The 19,063-nt window shown below is 42.9% G+C and overlaps 2 protein-coding genes across 2 annotated transcripts in view; one reads left to right on the forward strand and one right to left on the reverse strand.

Moving 5' to 3' along the window:
- LOC137594876 (immunoglobulin G-binding protein A-like) overlaps positions 1–19,063 on the reverse strand; it is an 80,765-nt gene that overhangs the window by 43,726 nt on the left and 17,976 nt on the right. The gene's annotated exons all lie outside the window — the stretch shown is intronic.
- Positions 1,625–18,703, forward strand: LOC137594872 (putative leucine-rich repeat-containing protein DDB_G0290503). Its single transcript, XM_068314457.1, has 16 exons — positions 1,625–1,699; positions 3,105–3,220; positions 3,946–4,062; positions 4,880–5,002; positions 6,229–6,345; positions 7,163–7,285; positions 8,511–8,627; positions 9,445–9,567; positions 10,794–10,910; positions 11,728–11,850; positions 13,076–13,192; positions 14,010–14,132; positions 15,359–15,475; positions 16,293–16,415; positions 16,998–17,064; positions 18,539–18,703. The coding sequence occupies exons 2-16, from the start codon at positions 3,128–3,130 to the stop codon at positions 18,595–18,597; spliced, it is 1,659 nt and encodes a 552-aa protein (XP_068170558.1). The 5' UTR covers positions 1,625–1,699; positions 3,105–3,127; the 3' UTR covers positions 18,598–18,703.

Below are 19,063 nucleotides of genomic sequence, written 5' to 3' on the forward strand. Positions count from 1 at the left end.
CCTGAAATAACAGTCTGACTGCAGTAGAATGTGACAGTCAGTCAGTCTGTCTCAGTATAAATGTGCTGGTCTAACCCTGTAGGAGAGGAGGAGGAGGAGGAGGAGGACGATTACAGAGAGTGTTCTGTCAATAGTTATTTGAGCACACTAAAGAATAAGTCAGTATTGACACATGAAGTAACACAGTTGAGACGGTTCTACACAAAACAATCAACAAAGAAAGTTTCCACTTTGCACTTACATCTGTGTGCTCCACCAAGGTGTTCCTTATGGCCGAACTATGTCTAGCACAGACGTCCGATAACAGAACACCACTTGTGTTTGGATCAGGGAGATGGTTCATACCAATAACCCCCCTCCAGGTCTGACTGTCACTGCCCACATGAGCGTTGAAGTCCCCTAGAAAACCAGTGAGTCTCCAGTCAGAGTTGTATATTTAAGTCCAGATAATAAACCCAATATAGTGATCCCTCGTTACTCACGGGTAATGCGTTCCAGGGTTAGGGTTAGTCGATCATGTGAGGGTTTGTTAGGGCGTCTTTGTCTTACTGCTGCGACAACATGAGTCACATCATTTGCAAACAGTTACTTATGAGGACCCTTTATTTAAAATGATATTTGGGACAGCTGGCACGATCTAAAACTTCAGCGGTCTAACAAAATGTCAGAACTAAGTGCTTCATAAATTCAATTCAATTATAATTTAAAGACTTTATAATATGTAAATGAAGGAATAGAACTAAAAAGGGAAAGAGGGAGATTTTGTTTTGTTTTCTCGTAACTAATCATGATAAAGGGTTAGTTTATTTTATGAAGTCAAAATAATCTTAACTAGGTTACTAATTGAGGGATTCATGTTTGCCAGTAAACGTTAATCAGAGGTGTGTCGGTAATTCCTGTCATTATTTCTGCTTGTGAAAGAAGTGGACATGTGTTCCATGTTGTGTAAAGACGAGAACATTACCTCTTGTATTATTACAAAGATTACAGTTATTCTGACAGATGCTCATTACCTTTTAATTACATCATGGAGGCCATAATTTACTGAGAACACTCCAGAATATGACAAACAAAAACGTATCACATGGTGTAGTTTTTCAACTTCTTTTTAATGTCTTTTCCTCCTAAAAACTCACCTAAATCCTCAGTCATGAACAGATTTGTTGCTGCCTGGAACATTTCTTTATTGTTTATCCTGTTGCAGGTTGGAGACTATTCCTGTTCCCTGATCTGTGACCTAAGCCACTCTGAAATTGAACTTCCTTTAGTACATGTTAAATTGATCTTTCCCAGTTTGTTGTTATCATGATTAAGACTCACTTTTTTTGTTTGTTAAGTGTAGTGCTCATTCTAAATGACACCAACATAAGACATTAACATTGTATTCCATGTCCAGTATCAGAAGTGATCTGTCATTATGTGCTTAACGTATGATCATCAATTGTTCTGCTAATGTAAGGATTGCAGTTATTATGACAGGGTGCTAATTTCCTTTTAATGATACCATGGAGGCTATGTTTTACTGTGAACCCTTTGGAATCTTCTTCCTCCTCCTCACCTTAGAGACCAGCACATATATATTGAGTGAAAGTGGACTGATCCATCACATTCTACAGCAGGAAAACCTTTTTTCCAACGCTTGAATTATCTTTTGCTGCCAAACCAAAGAGAAGAGCAACAAGGACGAATTTCATCCAAGGTCAGTTGGATAGTCTTCGGGAAAACAGGGTCACATCAGCTTTCTCCTCTTGTTTTATGCTTCAGAGAAAAGAAAATATAGATAAAATGTCTCCATGTTTTAGTTTTACTCATTAAACCTCAATGGTTCCCAACTCGATAGCTATTTTAGGGTTTTACTCCTGACAAAACCCTGTTTGGTTCTTTAAGCTCGGCTGAGAGGTAAATCTTCATAATGAGACAAGTTCTAGTCCAAACAATGTTGACTGAAGAAGTTCAGCAGTTTACAGATTGGTCAGAACATTTAAATGATTTTAAGGAATGTTCTGTGGTGACGGTTTTCAAAGTTGTTTCAAATAAAGAGGTTCATGAATGAATCAAGAACTTGTCTTTCAGAATTTTTCGTCAAAGCTTTGAGGCTCAGATCAAACAAGCAGCAGCGCTGGTTGGGAGAGGAGAAAGAGGGATGTAACAGAGGGTACATATTGATAGTCATGCAGACAGAGGTGTAACAGGTGTTCAAAAGAGGCTTGGGGTCTAAAAGAGGTCATGTACACCCTTTCCGAGGAACAGTCCGAACATGCACAATTCAGAGGTGTGAGCTTGTGGCTTCTCAAAATTATAAGAACACCTCGGCTTGTTACATCCTGCAGTTGTTTGTGGTTTTGCCTTATAGTCTTAGCAGAAGTTTTCATGAGGCTTTGTCGAAGCCTATTTGTCAATTCTTTAACATTTGTGAATAAAAGCAAATACTCATTCACAAGTGTGTGGGTTTAAACACCAATTTAATGTGTTTGCTTCATTTGAAGTTTTCCTAAATCCACAGGCAGTGAGGTAAAGGAGTTGAGAGGCCAACAGTTCAGTTGTTTTCGTACCTGAATAATTCCCTTTGGACATGCTGCTAGGATATGAATGTGAACACAGATGGAACCCAGATGGGGTTTTCCATGCGCGAACCTGTTCTCACTTTCTAGTGTATTTAAACACATTGCAGCTGCTCTCACTGTTAAAAACTGAAAATGATAACAAGACTTTCCATTCATAAATTCATGGAACTGGTGAGCAAGACTATTGGTGATGTGCTGTCTGTTGTTGTGCTACCTGACAGTAAACATGTGTTTTCACATTTTTATTACATTCAAATATCTGCATTACATCATGGTAAAGATACACACAAGTTGTGTAGCAATTTGATTATGGTTTCCTAATCTGGTCTACTGTAACCCTAACCCTAAAGGAGTGGGTCTGTAACCAAGTAGGTTTTTAATTTTCTTTAGAGACATTAATTTCAGTGACTTCTGCTTTTTGTCATTTATTTTTAACAAAAAGTACACCACAGTAAGTAAACCCTGAATTAATCCAAGACGACGCCGTTGGGCTAATAGGTCTTCAGTGGCTTTTACGGTGTTTCCTTTGTATCTGTACAGTCTCCACAGGAAAGGTCAGAGAGATGTATGTACTGCTTCTGCTGTGCTCCTGCCTCTTTGCACAACTTGTTGGTGCCCATATTGGTCATCATCATGCATCACAGGAGTCCGGGATGGTAAGCAGATCATTTGTCAGTGTAATCTCTCATTGACGTACCACTAGCTTTCAGGGTTATAACAATTTTTATAGTTTAAATTAGAGTTGGACATAAAGCATAATTATAAACATTAATATAATATCTAATATTAGGAGAATGAAAAACAGCATCCCCAGTTGGTCCAGAATCCAGCACCCCTCTCAGGTACTCCAAGAAGGTCGGGTGTTCTGCAGTACTGTTCAGTCCACAGGCCGAAACAACATTGAGACACCTGTCCCTAACCTCTCTTTCACCAGGGTAAACTCCAACACATGGCGGCTGAGCTGTGGGACTAAAAGCAAGTCCACACTTTGTGGGCCACTCCAGCAAAATTTAGAGTCCAACCCCTCTCGAGAGGTTGAGTTCCACAGTCCATGCAAGCTGTGCATGTAGAAGAATCCGACTATACCTATGTATACCTATATATATAGACTATACCGACTGTACCTATGAACCTCTGAACAAGCTCTGCCTAATTTCCCCCAACTTCAGACCTTCTTACCTCCTGGCATTATGCGGGTGTTCAAACACCCCTGAAACATTGAAGTAGCCATTTAAGGGACGAAAATAAACGAAGTGTATAATAATAATGGATTGTAGTTAAAGTTTCATTGCCAAAACAAATTTAGTTCTCATTTTTCACTAGTTATAACAGCACGTTTACTACATTCAATGAGATGAATGCCTTCTCTGTTTACTTACAGGATACCAAACTGAAGTGTCTGGCAGAGTTTCTCCCCAGGGATGGAATTAAGAACTTCTTCCAAAATTGTGTGGTCAACAAAGAAAACCTCTTCCAAACTGATCTGGAACAAGAAAAGGTAGGTCTTTCCTTTCTGCCACCATCTCTCCTATCAAATTTACACATTTCTTTAAAACAGGAGACGTGGCCATAGCAACCACACAAATCCACAATATCTTAAAACATACCATTCATCCACCCATCCATCCATTCATTCATCCATCTTCTACTGCTTTTTCCGGGGCTGGATCAAGGGGGCCCCATTCTGATGAAGAATGCCCAGACATCCCTCACCCCAGACACCCCCTCTAGCACTTCAGAGGGGATAACAAGGTTTTCCCAAGCCAGCTAGAGACAAGCTCACACTCCATCTTTCCCTCTCTTCTGAGTAAGAACCCTAAATACTTGAACTTCTCCACATGGGCTAAAAACTCCCCACCAACCTGGAGAGAACCATGGCCTCAGATTCGGAGGTGCTGATCCCCATCATTTCACACACTGCAGACAGCCACAGAAGACGCTGAAGATTCCGGCTGAATGAACTGAACCAAAACAACAAATTCTTCTGCAAAGAGCAGAGACACAATCTTGTTTTCCCACCGAGTCTGTCTGTGGGCCACACTAGAATAGTGGAGAGTCCATCAGATGTCGAGCCGTCGGAGTCAAGAGTCCATGCAAATTGTGCATGTAGGAGACCCTGGCTATATGTAGACTATACCTCTGAACCTCCCTCACAAGCTCCGGCTCCTTCTCCCGAACTCCAGGCATGGCTCCAGGGTGGGGCCCTGGTTGCGCAGTACGACATCATGGACCTTGTTTAATCATAGGTGTTTTTGAACCACTCTCAGTCTGCTTTCCATTTATTGAGGTCAATGCCTTCTCTACTTTACTTACAGGACAACAAACTGCAGTGTCTGTCACAGATTCTCAAATTGAAGGAGAACTACATCCAACAATGTGGCAACAATATCTTAACCCGTCAAGAACTGAAGGACCTGCTCATCAGCATTGTTCATAAGGTAAACTGAAAACTGAAAGTTCATACTAAAGTCCACACTGGACTTGAACCTACCACCCTCTGGTCCCCAAGTAAAACACTAGTTGCTAGTGTTAGTTGGGGACCAGAGCGTCGTAGGTTCGCGGAGACGTTCACCAACATGGAGACTGAAGACAACTCAGGCCAGGTTAAAAGTTAGAGCAGCATGTAGACGATAGACTACCTGTTAGAAACTCTGTCACCACCTGCTAGTTCACATTTGTTAATTGACAGGGTTATCCCCGAAGGGTAAAATTCAGTAAGTGGAGGTAGAGATGTAAAAACCAGGGGGAGGGATGATCCCTCCCATCCCTCGCAACAAATTGCACCTTGGACTTAGAGCATGGCATTAACCTGATTGCAATTTAAAGACTGGCCACCAAAAATAATGACATGTTGCCTCCTAAAATGAACATATTAATTACTGTCAGGAACAGCTGGCATAATTATTTATGTGCTTCTTTTTTACCTATTTGACTACACATGAGTCCTAAACTGGAAAGCACGCATGAATTGCTTTACCAGAGGTGTAAATGATGATGTTCTCTGTTATGTGTCACCTCAGAACAAGAAAGTCAAACCATGGAGAGAGACTTTGGACATAAAGCATAATTATAAATATTAATATAATATCTAATATTAGGAGAATGAAAAACAGCATCCCCAGTTGGTGCAGAATCCGGTAGCCCTCCCAGGTACTCCAAGAAGGTCGGGTATTCTGCAGTACTGTTCAGTCCACAGGCCGAAACAACATTGAGACACCTGTCCCTAACCTCTCTTTCACCAGGGTAAACTCCAACACATGGCGGCTGAGCTGTGGGACTAAAAGCAAGTCCACACTTTGTGGGCCACTCCAGCAAAATTTAGAGTCCAACCCCTCTCGAGAGGTTGAGTTCCACAGTCCATGCAAGCTGTGCATGTAGAAGAATCCGACTATATCTAGACTGCACCTATGAACCTCTGAACAAGCTCTGCCTCCTTTCCCCCAACTTCAGACCTTCTTACCTCCTGGCATTATGCGGGTGTTCAAACACCCCTGAAACACTGAAGTAGCCATTTAAGGGACGAACAGATACAACGTATATAATGATAATAATGGATTGTAGTTAAAGTTTCATTGCCAAAAGAAATTTAGTTGTCATTTTCACTAGTTATAACAGCACGTTTACTACATTCAATGAGGTGAATGCCTTCTCTGTTTACTTACAGGATACCAAACTGAAGTGTCTGGCAGAGGTTCTCCCCAAGGATGGAATTAAGAATTTCTTCCAAAATTGTGTGGTCAACAAAGAAAACCTCTTCCAAACTGATCTGGAACAAGAAAAGGTAGGTCTTTCATGTCTGCCACCATCTCTCCTATCAAATTTACACATTTCTTTAAAACAGGAGACGTGGCCATAGCAACCACACAAATCCATAATATCTTAAAACATACCATTCATCCACTCATCCATCCATTCATTCATCCATCTTCTACTGCTTTTTATGGGGCTGGATCACGGGGGCTCCATTCTGATGAAGGATGCCCAGACATCCCTCACCCCAGACACCCCCTCTAGCACTTCAGAGGGGATAACGAGGTTTTCCCAAGCCAGCTAGAGACAAGCTCACACTCCATCTTTCCCTCTCTTCTGAGTAAGAACCCTAAATACTTGAACTTCTCCACATGGGCTAGAAACTCCCCACCAACCTGGAGAGAACCATGGCCTCAGATTTGGAGGTGCTGATCCCCATCATTTCACACACTGCAGACAGCCACAGAAGACGCTGAAGATCCCGGCTGAATGAACTGAACCAAAACAACAAATTCATCTGCAAAGAGCAGAGACACAATCTTGTTTTCCCACCGAGTCTGTCTGTGGGCCACACTAGAATAGTGGAGAGTCCATCAGATTTTGAGCCGTCGGAGTCAAGAGTCCATGCAAATTGTGCATGTAGGAGACCCCGGCAATATGTAGACTATACCTCTGAACCTCCCTCACAAGCTCCGGCTCCTTCTCCCAAACTCCAGGCATGGCTCCAGGGTGGGGCCCTGGTTGCGCAGTACGACATCATGGACCTTGTTTAATCATAGGGGTTTTTGAACCACTCTCAGTCTGCTTTCCATTTATTGAGGTCAATGCCTTCTCTACTTTACTTACAGGACAACAAACTGCAGTGTCTGTCACAGATTCTCAAATTGAAGGAGAACTACATCCAACAATGTGGCAACAATATCTTAACCCGTCAAGAACTGAAGGACCTGCTCCTCAGCACTGTTGAGAAGGTAAACTGAAAACTGAAAGTTCATACTAAAGTCCACACTGGACTTGAACCTCCCACCCTCTGGTCCCCAAGTAAAACACTAGTTGCTAGTGTTAGTTGGGGACCAGAGCGTCGTAGGTTCGCGGAGACGTTCACCAACATGGAGACTGAAGACAACTCAGGCCAGGTTAAAAGTTAGAGCAGCATGTAGACGATAGACTACCTGTTAGAAACTCTGTCACCACCTGCTAGTTCACATTTATTAATTGACAGGGTTATCCCCGAAGGGTAAAATTCAGTAAGCGGAGGTAGAGAAGTAAAAACCAGGGGGAGGGATGATCCCTCCCATCCCTCGCAACAAATTGCACCTTGGACTTAAAGCATGGCATTAACCTGATTGCAATTTAAAGACTAGCCACCAAAAATAATGACCTGTTGCCTCCTAAAATGAACATGTTAATTACTGTCAGGAACAGCTGGCATAATTATTTATGTGCTTCTTTTTTTAACCTATTTGACTACACAAGAGTCCTAAACTGGAAAGCACGCATGAATTGATTTACCAGAGGTGTAAATGATGATGTTCTCTGTTATGTGTCACCTCAGAACAAGAAAGTCAAACCATGGAGAGAGACTTTGGACATAAAGCATAATTATAAATATTAATATAATATCTAATATTAGGAGAATGAAAAACAGCATCCCCAGTTGGTGCAGAATCCGGTAGCCCTCCCAGGTACTCCAAGAAGGTCGGGTGTTCTGCAGTACTGTTCAGTCCACAGGCCGAAACAACATTGAGACACTGTCCCTAACCTCTCTTTCACCAGGGTAAACTCCAACACATGGCGGCTGAGCTGTGGGACTAAAAGCAAGTCCACACTTTGTGGGCCACTCCAGCAAAATTTAGAGTCCAACCCCTCTCGAGAGGTTGAGTTCCACAGTCCATGCAAGCTGTGCATGTAGAAGAATCCGACTATATATAGACTGTACCTATGAACCTCTGAACAAGCTCTGCCTAATTTCCCCCAACTTCAGACCTTCTTACCTCCTGGCATTATGCGGGTGTTCAAACACCCCTGAAACATTGAAGTAGCCATTTAAGGGACGAAAATAAACGAAGTGTATAATAATAATGGATTGTAGTTAAAGTTTCATTGCCAAAACAAATTTAGTTCTCATTTTTCACTAGTTATAACAGCACGTTTACTACATTCAATGAGATGAATGCCTTCTCTGTTTACTTACAGGATACCAAACTGAAGTGTCTGGCAGAGTTTCTCCCCAGGGATGGAATTAAGAACTTCTTCCAAAATTGTGTGGTCAACAAAGAAAACCTCTTCCAAACTGATCTGGAACAAGAAAAGGTAGGTCTTTCCTTTCTGCCACCATCTCTCCTATCAAATTTACACATTTCTTTAAAACAGGAGACGTGGCCATAGCAACCACACAAATCCACAATATCTTAAAACATACCATTCATCCACCCATCCATCCATTCATTCATCCATCTTCTACTGCTTTTTCCGGGGCTGGATCAAGGGGGCCCCATTCTGATGAAGAATGCCCAGACATCCCTCACCCCAGACACCCCCTCTAGCACTTCAGAGGGGATAACAAGGTTTTCCCAAGCCAGCTAGAGACAAGCTCACACTCCATCTTTCCCTCTCTTCTGAGTAAGAACCCTAAATACTTGAACTTCTCCACATGAGCTAAAAACTCCCCACCAACCTGGAGAGAACCATGGCCTCAGATTCGGAGGTGCTGATCCCCATCATTTCACACACTGCAGACAGCCACAGAAGACGCTGAAGATTCCGGCTGAATGAACTGAACCAAAAGAACAAATTCTTCTGCAAAGAGCAGAGACACAATCTTGTTTTCCCACCGAGTCTGTCTGTGGGCCACACTAGAATAGTGGAGAGTCCATCAGATGTCGAGCCGTCGGAGTCAAGAGTCCATGCAAATTGTGCATGTAGGAGACCCTGGCTATATGTAGACTATACCTCTGAACCTCCCTCACAAGCTCCGGCTCCTTCTCCCGAACTCCAGGCATGGCTCCAGGGTGGGGCCCTGGTTGCGCAGTACGACATCATGGACCTTGTTTAATCATAGGTGTTTTTGAACCACTCTCAGTCTGCTTTCCATTTATTGAGGTCAATGCCTTCTCTACTTTACTTACAGGACAACAAACTGCAGTGTCTGTCACAGATTCTCAAATTGAAGGAGAACTACATCCAACAATGTGGCAACAATATCTTAACCCGTCAAGAACTGAAGGACCTGCTCATCAGCATTGTTCATAAGGTAAACTGAAAACTGAAAGTTCATACTAAAGTCCACACTGGACTTGAACCTACCACCCTCTGGTCCCCAAGTAAAACACTAGTTGCTAGTGGTAGTTGGGGACCAGAGCGTCGTAGGTTCGCGGAGACGTTCACCAACATGGAGACTGAAGACAACTCAGGCCAGGTTAAAAGTTAGAGCAGCATGTAGACGATAGACTACCTGTTAGAAACTCTGTCACCACCTGCTAGTTCACATTTGTTAATTGACAGGGTTATCCCCGAAGGGTAAAATTCAGTAAGTGGAGGTAGAGATGTAAAAACCAGGGGGAGGGATGATCCCTCCCATCCCTCGCAACAAATTGCACCTTGGACTTAGAGCATGGCATTAACCTGATTGCAATTTAAAGACTGGCCACCAAAAATAATGACATGTTGCCTCCTAAAATGAACATATTAATTACTGTCAGGAACAGCTGGCATAATTATTTATGTGCTTCTTTTTTACCTATTTGACTACACATGAGTCCTAAACTGGAAAGCACGCATGAATTGCTTTACCAGAGGTGTAAATGATGATGTTCTCTGTTATGTGTCACCTCAGAACAAGAAAGTCAAACCATGGAGAGAGACTTTGGACATAAAGCATAATTATAAATATTAATATAATATCTAATATTAGGAGAATGAAAAACAGCATCCCCAGTTGGTGCAGAATCCGGTAGCCCTCCCAGGTACTCCAAGAAGGTCGGGTATTCTGCAGTACTGTTCAGTCCACAGGCCGAAACAACATTGAGACACCTGTCCCTAACCTCTCTTTCACCAGGGTAAACTCCAACACATGGCGGCTGAGCTGTGGGACTAAAAGCAAGTCCACACTTTGTGGGCCACTCCAGCAAAATTTAGAGTCCAACCCCTCTCGAGAGGTTGAGTTCCACAGTCCATGCAAGCTGTGCATGTAGAAGAATCCGACTATATCTAGACTGCACCTATGAACCTCTGAACAAGCTCTGCCTCCTTTCCCCCAACTTCAGACCTTCTTACCTCCTGGCATTATGCGGGTGTTCAAACACCCCTGAAACACTGAAGTAGCCATTTAAGGGACGAACAGATACAACGTATATAATGATAATAATGGATTGTAGTTAAAGTTTCATTGCCAAAAGAAATTTAGTTGTCATTTTCACTAGTTATAACAGCACGTTTACTACATTCAATGAGGTGAATGCCTTCTCTGTTTACTTACAGGATACCAAACTGAAGTGTCTGGCAGAGGTTCTCCCCAAGGATGGAATTAAGAATTTCTTCCAAAATTGTGTGGTCAACAAAGAAAACCTCTTCCAAACTGATCTGGAACAAGAAAAGGTAGGTCTTTCATGTCTGCCACCATCTCTCCTATCAAATTTACACATTTCTTTAAAACAGGAGACGTGGCCATAGCAACCACACAAATCCATAATATCTTAAAACATACCATTCATCCACTCATCCATCCATTCATTCATCCATCTTCTACTGCTTTTTATGGGGCTGGATCACGGGGGCCCCATTCTGATGAAGGATGCCCAGACATCCCTCACCCCAGACACCCCCTCTAGCACTTCAGAGGGGATAACGAGGTTTTCCCAAGCCAGCTAGAGACAAGCTCACACTCCATCTTTCCCTCTCTTCTGAGTAAGAACCCTAAATACTTGAACTTCTCCACATGGGCTAGAAACTCCCCACCAACCTGGAGAGAACCATGGCCTCAGATTTGGAGGTGCTGATCCCCATCATTTCACACACTGCAGACAGCCACAGAAGACGCTGAAGATCCCGGCTGAATGAACTGAACCAAAACAACAAATTCATCTGCAAAGAGCAGAGACACAATCTTGTTTTCCCACCGAGTCTGTCTGTGGGCCACACTAGAATAGTGGAGAGTCCATCAGATTTTGAGCCGTCGGAGTCAAGAGTCCATGCAAATTGTGCATGTAGGAGACCCCGGCAATATGTAGACTATACCTCTGAACCTCCCTCACAAGCTCCGGCTCCTTCTCCCAAACTCCAGGCATGGCTCCAGGGTGGGGCCCTGGTTGCGCAGTACGACATCATGGACCTTGTTTAATCATAGGTGTTTTTGAACCACTCTCAGTCTGCTTTCCATTTATTGAGGTCAATGCCTTCTCTACTTTACTTACAGGACAACAAACTGCAGTGTCTGTCACAGATTCTCAAATTGAAGGAGAACTACATCCAACAATGTGGCAACAATATCTTAACCCGTCAAGAACTGAAGGACCTGCTCCTCAGCACTGTTGAGAAGGTAAACTGAAAACTGAAAGTTCATACTAAAGTCCACACTGGACTTGAACCTCCCACCCTCTGGTCCCCAAGTAAAACACTAGTTGCTAGTGTTAGTTGGGGACCAGAGCGTCGTAGGTTCGCGGAGACGTTCACCAACATGGAGACTGAAGACAACTCAGGCCAGGTTAAAAGTTAGAGCAGCATGTAGACGATAGACTACCTGTTAGAAACTCTGTCACCACCTGCTAGTTCACATTTATTAATTGACAGGGTTATCCCCGAAGGGTAAAATTCAGTAAGCGGAGGTAGAGAAGTAAAAACCAGGGGGAGGGATGATCCCTCCCATCCCTCGCAACAAATTGCACCTTGGACTTAAAGCATGGCATTAACCTGATTGCAATTTAAAGACTAGCCACCAAAAATAATGACCTGTTGCCTCCTAAAATGAACATGTTAATTACTGTCAGGAACAGCTGGCATAATTATTTATGTGCTTCTTTTTTTAACCTATTTGACTACACAAGAGTCCTAAACTGGAAAGCACGCATGAATTGATTTACCAGAGGTGTAAATGATGATGTTCTCTGTTATGTGTCACCTCAGAACAAGAAAGTCAAACCATGGAGAGAGACTTTGGACATAAAGCATAATTATAAATATTAATATAATATCTAATATTAGGAGAATGAAAAACAGCATCCCCAGTTGGTGCAGAATCCGGTAGCCCTCCCAGGTACTCCAAGAAGGTCGGGTGTTCTGCAGTACTGTTCAGTCCACAGGCCGAAACAACATTGAGACACTGTCCCTAACCTCTCTTTCACCAGGGTAAACTCCAACACATGGCGGCTGAGCTGTGGGACTAAAAGCAAGTCCACACTTTGTGGGCCACTCCAGCAAAATTTAGAGTCCAACCCCTCTCGAGAGGTTGAGTTCCACAGTCCATGCAAGCTGTGCATGTAGAAGAATCCGACTATATATAGACTGTACCTATGAACCTCTGAACAAGCTCTGCCTAATTTCCCCCAACTTCAGACCTTCTTACCTCCTGGCATTATGCGGGTGTTCAAACACCCCTGAAACATTGAAGTAGCCATTTAAGGGACGAAAATAAACGAAGTGTATAATAATAATGGATTGTAGTTAAAGTTTCATTGCCAAAACAAATTTAGTTCTCATTTTTCACTAGTTATAACAGCACGTTTACTACATTCAATGAGATGAATGCCTTCTCTGTTTACTTACAGGATACCAAACTGAAGTGTCTGGCAGAGTTTCTCCCCAGGGATGGAATTAAGAACTTCTTCCAAAATTGTGTGGTCAACAAAGAAAACCTCTTCCAAACTGATCTGGAACAAGAAAAGGTAGGTCTTTCCTTTCTGCCACCATCTCTCCTATCAAATTTACACATTTCTTTAAAACAGGAGACGTGGCCATAGCAACCACACAAATCCACAATATCTTAAAACATACCATTCATCCACCCATCCATCCATTCATTCATCCATCTTCTACTGCTTTTTCCGGGGCTGGATCAAGGGGGCCCCATTCTGATGAAGAATGCCCAGACATCCCTCACCCCAGACACCCCCTCTAGCACTTCAGAGGGGATAACAAGGTTTTCCCAAGCCAGCTAGAGACAAGCTCACACTCCATCTTTCCCTCTCTTCTGAGTAAGAACCCTAAATACTTGAACTTCTCCACATGGGCTAAAAACTCCCCACCAACCTGGAGAGAACCATGGCCTCAGATTCGGAGGTGCTGATCCCCATCATTTCACACACTGCAGACAGCCACAGAAGACGCTGAAGATTCCGGCTGAATGAACTGAACCAAAAGAACAAATTCTTCTGCAAAGAGCAGAGACACAATCTTGTTTTCCCACCGAGTCTGTCTGTGGGCCACACTAGAATAGTGGAGAGTCCATCAGATGTCGAGCCGTCGGAGTCAAGAGTCCATGCAAATTGTGCATGTAGGAGACCCTGGCTATATGTAGACTATACCTCTGAACCTCCCTCACAAGCTCCGGCTCCTTCTCCCGAACTCCAGGCATGGCTCCAGGGTGGGGCCCTGGTTGCGCAGTACGACATCATGGACCTTGTTTAATCATAGGTGTTTTTGAACCACTCTCAGTCTGCTTTCCATTTATTGAGGTCAATGCCTTCTCTACTTTACTTACAGGACAACAAACTGCAGTGTCTGTCACAGATTCTCAAATTGAAGGAGAACTACATCCAACAATGTGGCAACAATATCTTAACCCGTCAAGAACTGAAGGACCTGCTCATCAGCATTGTTCATAAGGTAAACTGAAAACTGAAAGTTCATACTAAAGTCCACACTGGACTTGAACCTACCACCCTCTGGTCCCCAAGTAAAACACTAGTTGCTAGTGGTAGTTGGGGACCAGAGCGTCGTAGGTTCGCGGAGACGTTCACCAACATGGAGACTGAAGACAACTCAGGCCAGGTTAAAAGTTAGAGCAGCATGTAGACGATAGACTACCTGTTAGAAACTCTGTCACCACCTGCTAGTTCACATTTGTTAATTGACAGGGTTATCCCCGAAGGGTAAAATTCAGTAAGTGGAGGTAGAGATGTAAAAACCAGGGGGAGGGATGATCCCTCCCATCCCTCGCAACAAATTGCACCTTGGACTTAGAGCATGGCATTAACCTGATTGCAATTTAAAGACTGGCCACCAAAAATAATGACATGTTGCCTCCTAAAATGAACATATTAATTACTGTCAGGAACAGCTGGCATAATTATTTATGTGCTTCTTTTTTACCTATTTGACTACACATGAGTCCTAAACTGGAAAGCACGCATGAATTGCTTTACCAGAGGTGTAAATGATGATGTTCTCTGTTATGTGTCACCTCAGAACAAGAAAGTCAAACCATGGAGAGAGACTTTGGACATAAAGCATAATTATAAATATTAATATAATATCTAATATTAGGAGAATGAAAAACAGCATCCCCAGTTGGTGCAGAATCCGGTAGCCCTCCCAGGTACTCCAAGAAGGTCGGGTATTCTGCAGTACTGTTCAGTCCACAGGCCGAAACAACATTGAGACACCTGTCCCTAACCTCTCTTTCACCAGGGTAAACTCCAACACATGGCGGCTGAGCTGTGGGACTAAAAGCAAGTCCACACTTTGTGGGCCACTCCAGCAAAATTTAGAGTCCAACCCCTCTCGAGAGGTTGAGTTCCACAGTCCATGCAAGCTGTGCATGTAGAAGAATCCGACTATATCTAGACTGCACCTATGAACCTCTGAACAAGCTCTGCCTCCTTTCCCCCAACTTCAGACCTTCTTACCTCCTGGCATTATGCGGGTGTTCAAACACCCCTGAAACACTGAAGTAGCCATTTAAGGGACGAACAGATACAACGTATATAATGATAATAATGGATTGTAGTTAAAGTTTCATTGCCAAAAGAAATTTAGTTGTCATTTTCACTAGTTATAACAGCACGTTTACTACATTCAATGAGGTGAATGCCTTCTCTGTTTACTTACAGGATACCAAACTGAAGTGTCTGGCAGAGGTTCTCCCCAAGGATGGAATTAAGAATTTCTTCCAAAATTGTGTGGTCAACAAAGAAAACCTCTTCCAAACTGATCTGGAACAAGAAAAGGTAGGTCTTTCATGTCTGCCACCATCTCTCCTATCAAATTTACACATTTCTTTAAAACAGGAGACGTGGCCATAGCAACCACACAAATCCATAATATCTTAAAACATACCATTCATCCACTCATCCATCCATTCATTCATCCATCTTCTACTGCTTTTTATGGGGCTGGATCACGGGGGCCCCATTCTGATGAAGGATGCCCAGACATCCCTCACCCCAGACACCCCCTCTAGCACTTCAGAGGGGATAACGAGGTTTTCCCAAGCCAGCTAGAGACAAGCTCACACTCCATCTTTCCCTCTCTTCTGAGTAAGAACCCTAAATACTTGAACTTCTCCACATGGGCTAGAAACTCCCCACCAACCTGGAGAGAACCATGGCCTCAGATTTGGAGGTGCTGATCCCCATCATTTCACACACTGCAGACAGCCACAGAAGACGCTGAAGATCCCGGCTGAATGAACTGAACCAAAACAACAAATTCATCTGCAAAGAGCAGAGACACAATCTTGTTTTCCCACCGAGTCTGTCTGTGGGCCACACTAGAATAGTGGAGAGTCCATCAGATTTTGAGCCGTTGGAGTCAAGAGTCCATGCAAATTGTGCATGTAGGAGACCCCGGCAATATGTAGACTATACCTCTGAACCTCCCTCACAAGCTCCGGCTCCTTCTCCCAAACTCCAGGCATGGCTCCAGGGTGGGGCCCTGGTTGCGCAGTACGACATCATGGACCTTGTTTAATCATAGGTGTTTTTGAACCACTCTCAGTCTGCTTTCCATTTATTGAGGTCAATGCCTTCTCTACTTTACTTACAGGACAACAAACTGCAGTGTCTGTCACAGGTTCTCAAATTGAAGGAGAAGTACATCCAACAATGTGGCAACAATATCTTAACCCGTCAAGAACTGAAGGACCTGCTCCTCAGCACTGTTGAGAAGGTAAACTGAAAACTGAAAGTTCATACTAAAGTCCACACTGGACTTGAACCTCCCACCCTCTGGTCCCCAAGTAAAACACTAGTTGCTAGTGTTAGTTGGGGACCAGAGCGTCGTAGGTTCGCGGAGACGTTCACCAACATGGAGACTGAAGACAACTCAGGCCAGGTTAAAAGTTAGAGCAGCATGTAGACGATAGACTACCTGTTAGAAACTCTGTCACCACCTGCTAGTTCACATTTATTAATTGACAGGGTTATCCCCGAAGGATAAAATTCAGTAAGCGGAGGTAGAGATGTAAAAACCAGGGGGAGGGATGATCCCTCCCATCCCTCGCAACAAATTGCACCTTGGACTTAGAGCATGGCATTAACCTGATTGCAATTTAAAGACTGGCCACCAAAAGTAATGACATGTTGCCTCCTAAAATGAACATATTAATTCCTGTCAGGAACAGCTGGCATAATTATTTATGTGCTTCTTTTTAACCTATTTGACTACACATGAGTCCTAAACTGGAAAGCACGCATGAATTGCTTTACCAGAGGTGTAAATGATGATGTTCTCTGTAATGTGTCGTCTCAGATCCACAAAATCAAACCAAAGAGGGAGATAAGCAAGGACGATGCACAAGAAAAAAAAAAGTATAACGGTAAGTCTTTCCATTCTGTTATCGGTATCTGAAGTTTTTTTCATTGACAGTTAAAAGAGAAAATTTTCATACTCTCCCCCGTTGGAGACAAACAAAGAGACCTCTTTCAGTTCATCTAAAGTGAGTCCCTCTTGTTAGTTAAACACACTGTCAGGTGCATCACCAGTGTCAAGAAGAGTGTTCTTTGTGAACCTGGCTGTGTGGCGGACCTCACCGTCTCGATAATGCACCTTTTAAACAGCAAGTAACAGTCCTTCTAGACTGATGTCACAGCAGAGATTTCATTCTAAAGAATTGACAACTAGAACTACTTAGTTTAACAGTGGGGAAATTTTCATGATTGCAGCATCAGTATCCAGACAGAATGGAGGAATAGGAGAGACGGCAGCAGGATAGAGTGTAGAAGAGGGATTCAAACATACATCGCAGCAAAGTCCTTTCAAAGCTACTTTATTCCGTGGGTTCTAGTTATTGAGGTAAAGTAGGATCGTCGTAAGTTTAAAAAGTTTATTCCTGAGAACAAGTCTAATACAGATATACGGGCTCTTCAAGTGTCCCTGACTGCCGGTACTACACGGGTCTAACATCAGACGCAACTGAAGAAGAGTAAATTCTATCTTGGCCCGGTCAAATTTCAACAATTAAGATTAAGAATATGCATGAGGGGACGTGTTGTCTTCTGGTCCAATCAGATTGTGACAGGTTTTTGGCGTCTTCTTGATGTAGTTTCCGTTTCCGGTCTCATCCTGCAAACATACCTGCCTACATCCTGATCACCCCATAAGTGTGAAGACTTCCATAAATGGAACTGTAACCTTGGGTGTGTGGGTGTGTGTGTGTGTGTGTGTGTGTGTGTGTGTGTGTGTGTGTGTGTGTGTGTGTGTGTGTGTGTGTGTGTGTGTGTGTGTGTGTGTGTGTGTGTGTGTGTGTTGAAATGTGTACAGACTTCAAGGGTATGAAAAGATTAGATGAGTTCTTTCTGTGACTATGCAGTATAAATGGGAACTGATCTTCATCATGGATGACAACGTTCATGCAGCTTTTAAAACTTGAGATTTAACTCATGACATTTCACTTAATACTTTTTTGTTCAGGTTACAAAGTAGAAATATCAATTTGAACAGCACCAATGGGACTGTCTTACATCATATTCAGCTGAACATGACAAGGAAAGAGTCTTTTTCCAGCCACATAATGAAAAGCACAGGCATCGGCTGAAAAAAACGCGTTTGAATGCTGGCGTGAACATTTGGAGTGTAATGACTGAATATCAGGTTGAACAGACCTTCAAAGTTTGCTGGGACATACATTTTCCTGGAATATTTGAACAACTCAACGAATGTTTTTCTCTTTAGAAATGAAACAGAAACGTTGTCTCTAAGTTTCATTCTCCAGAGAATTCAGTTTCTTCTTCAGACATACAGTTTAAATTTTCTTCTTGTGTGTCTGACAATTTCTTACTCTGTATTTACAGGATTACGTGCTGAAGCGGCAAAAACCCATGTTGCAGCGGCTCGTCGTACAACTGGCTGATCTCTGACCCGAGATGTTAATACTATGGATGCTGCTTCTGAAAAGCTCCAGTCTGTCAAAGATATACTGTTGTTTTTTTCCTAAAGCACATCCTAAAGTGCTCAGATTAATATAAAAAAAATATTTAGCCACAAATAATTTGGATGTACACAGATGTATTCTGTCAACAAAGTCATGGACGGCTGAAATAAAGTCAATCTTGAGCCAAATAAGTTGTCTGTTGGGTTTTTTGTTAAATATTAGAGCAGAGTTGTCCAAACTTTTTTTTCCCACTGAGTCACAAACAGCTGCTCCACTATCAGAGTAATGATGCCTGATCATTCAATATTCTTAATTAAAAAACCTGCTTTTGTTCAGAGTGACCACAGCTCATGTGTGTTCAGTCCGTGGAGAGCCAGGAGGAACGAAACCAAATGCGCAATGACGCACAGAGAAGGCGCGACAGCAGACGCTCCCGGCGCAAAAC

The sequence above is a fragment of the Antennarius striatus genome, chromosome 5 (assembly GCF_040054535.1).
Source record: "Antennarius striatus isolate MH-2024 chromosome 5, ASM4005453v1, whole genome shotgun sequence".
Taxonomy (NCBI): Eukaryota; Metazoa; Chordata; class Actinopteri; order Lophiiformes; family Antennariidae; genus Antennarius; species Antennarius striatus.

Bases quoted from the DNA above. Each gene is read 5' to 3' on its own strand.
- LOC137594872 (XM_068314457.1), top strand. From the start codon at position 3,128: ATGTATGTACTGCTTCTGCTGTGCTCCTGCCTCTTTGCACAACTTGTT. The intron at 8,628-9,444 runs GTAGGTCTTTCC...CTTTACTTACAG, and splicing joins CTGATCTGGAACAAGAAAAG to GACAACAAACTGCAGTGTCT. The intron at 10,911-11,727 runs GTAGGTCTTTCA...CTTTACTTACAG, and splicing joins CTGATCTGGAACAAGAAAAG to GACAACAAACTGCAGTGTCT.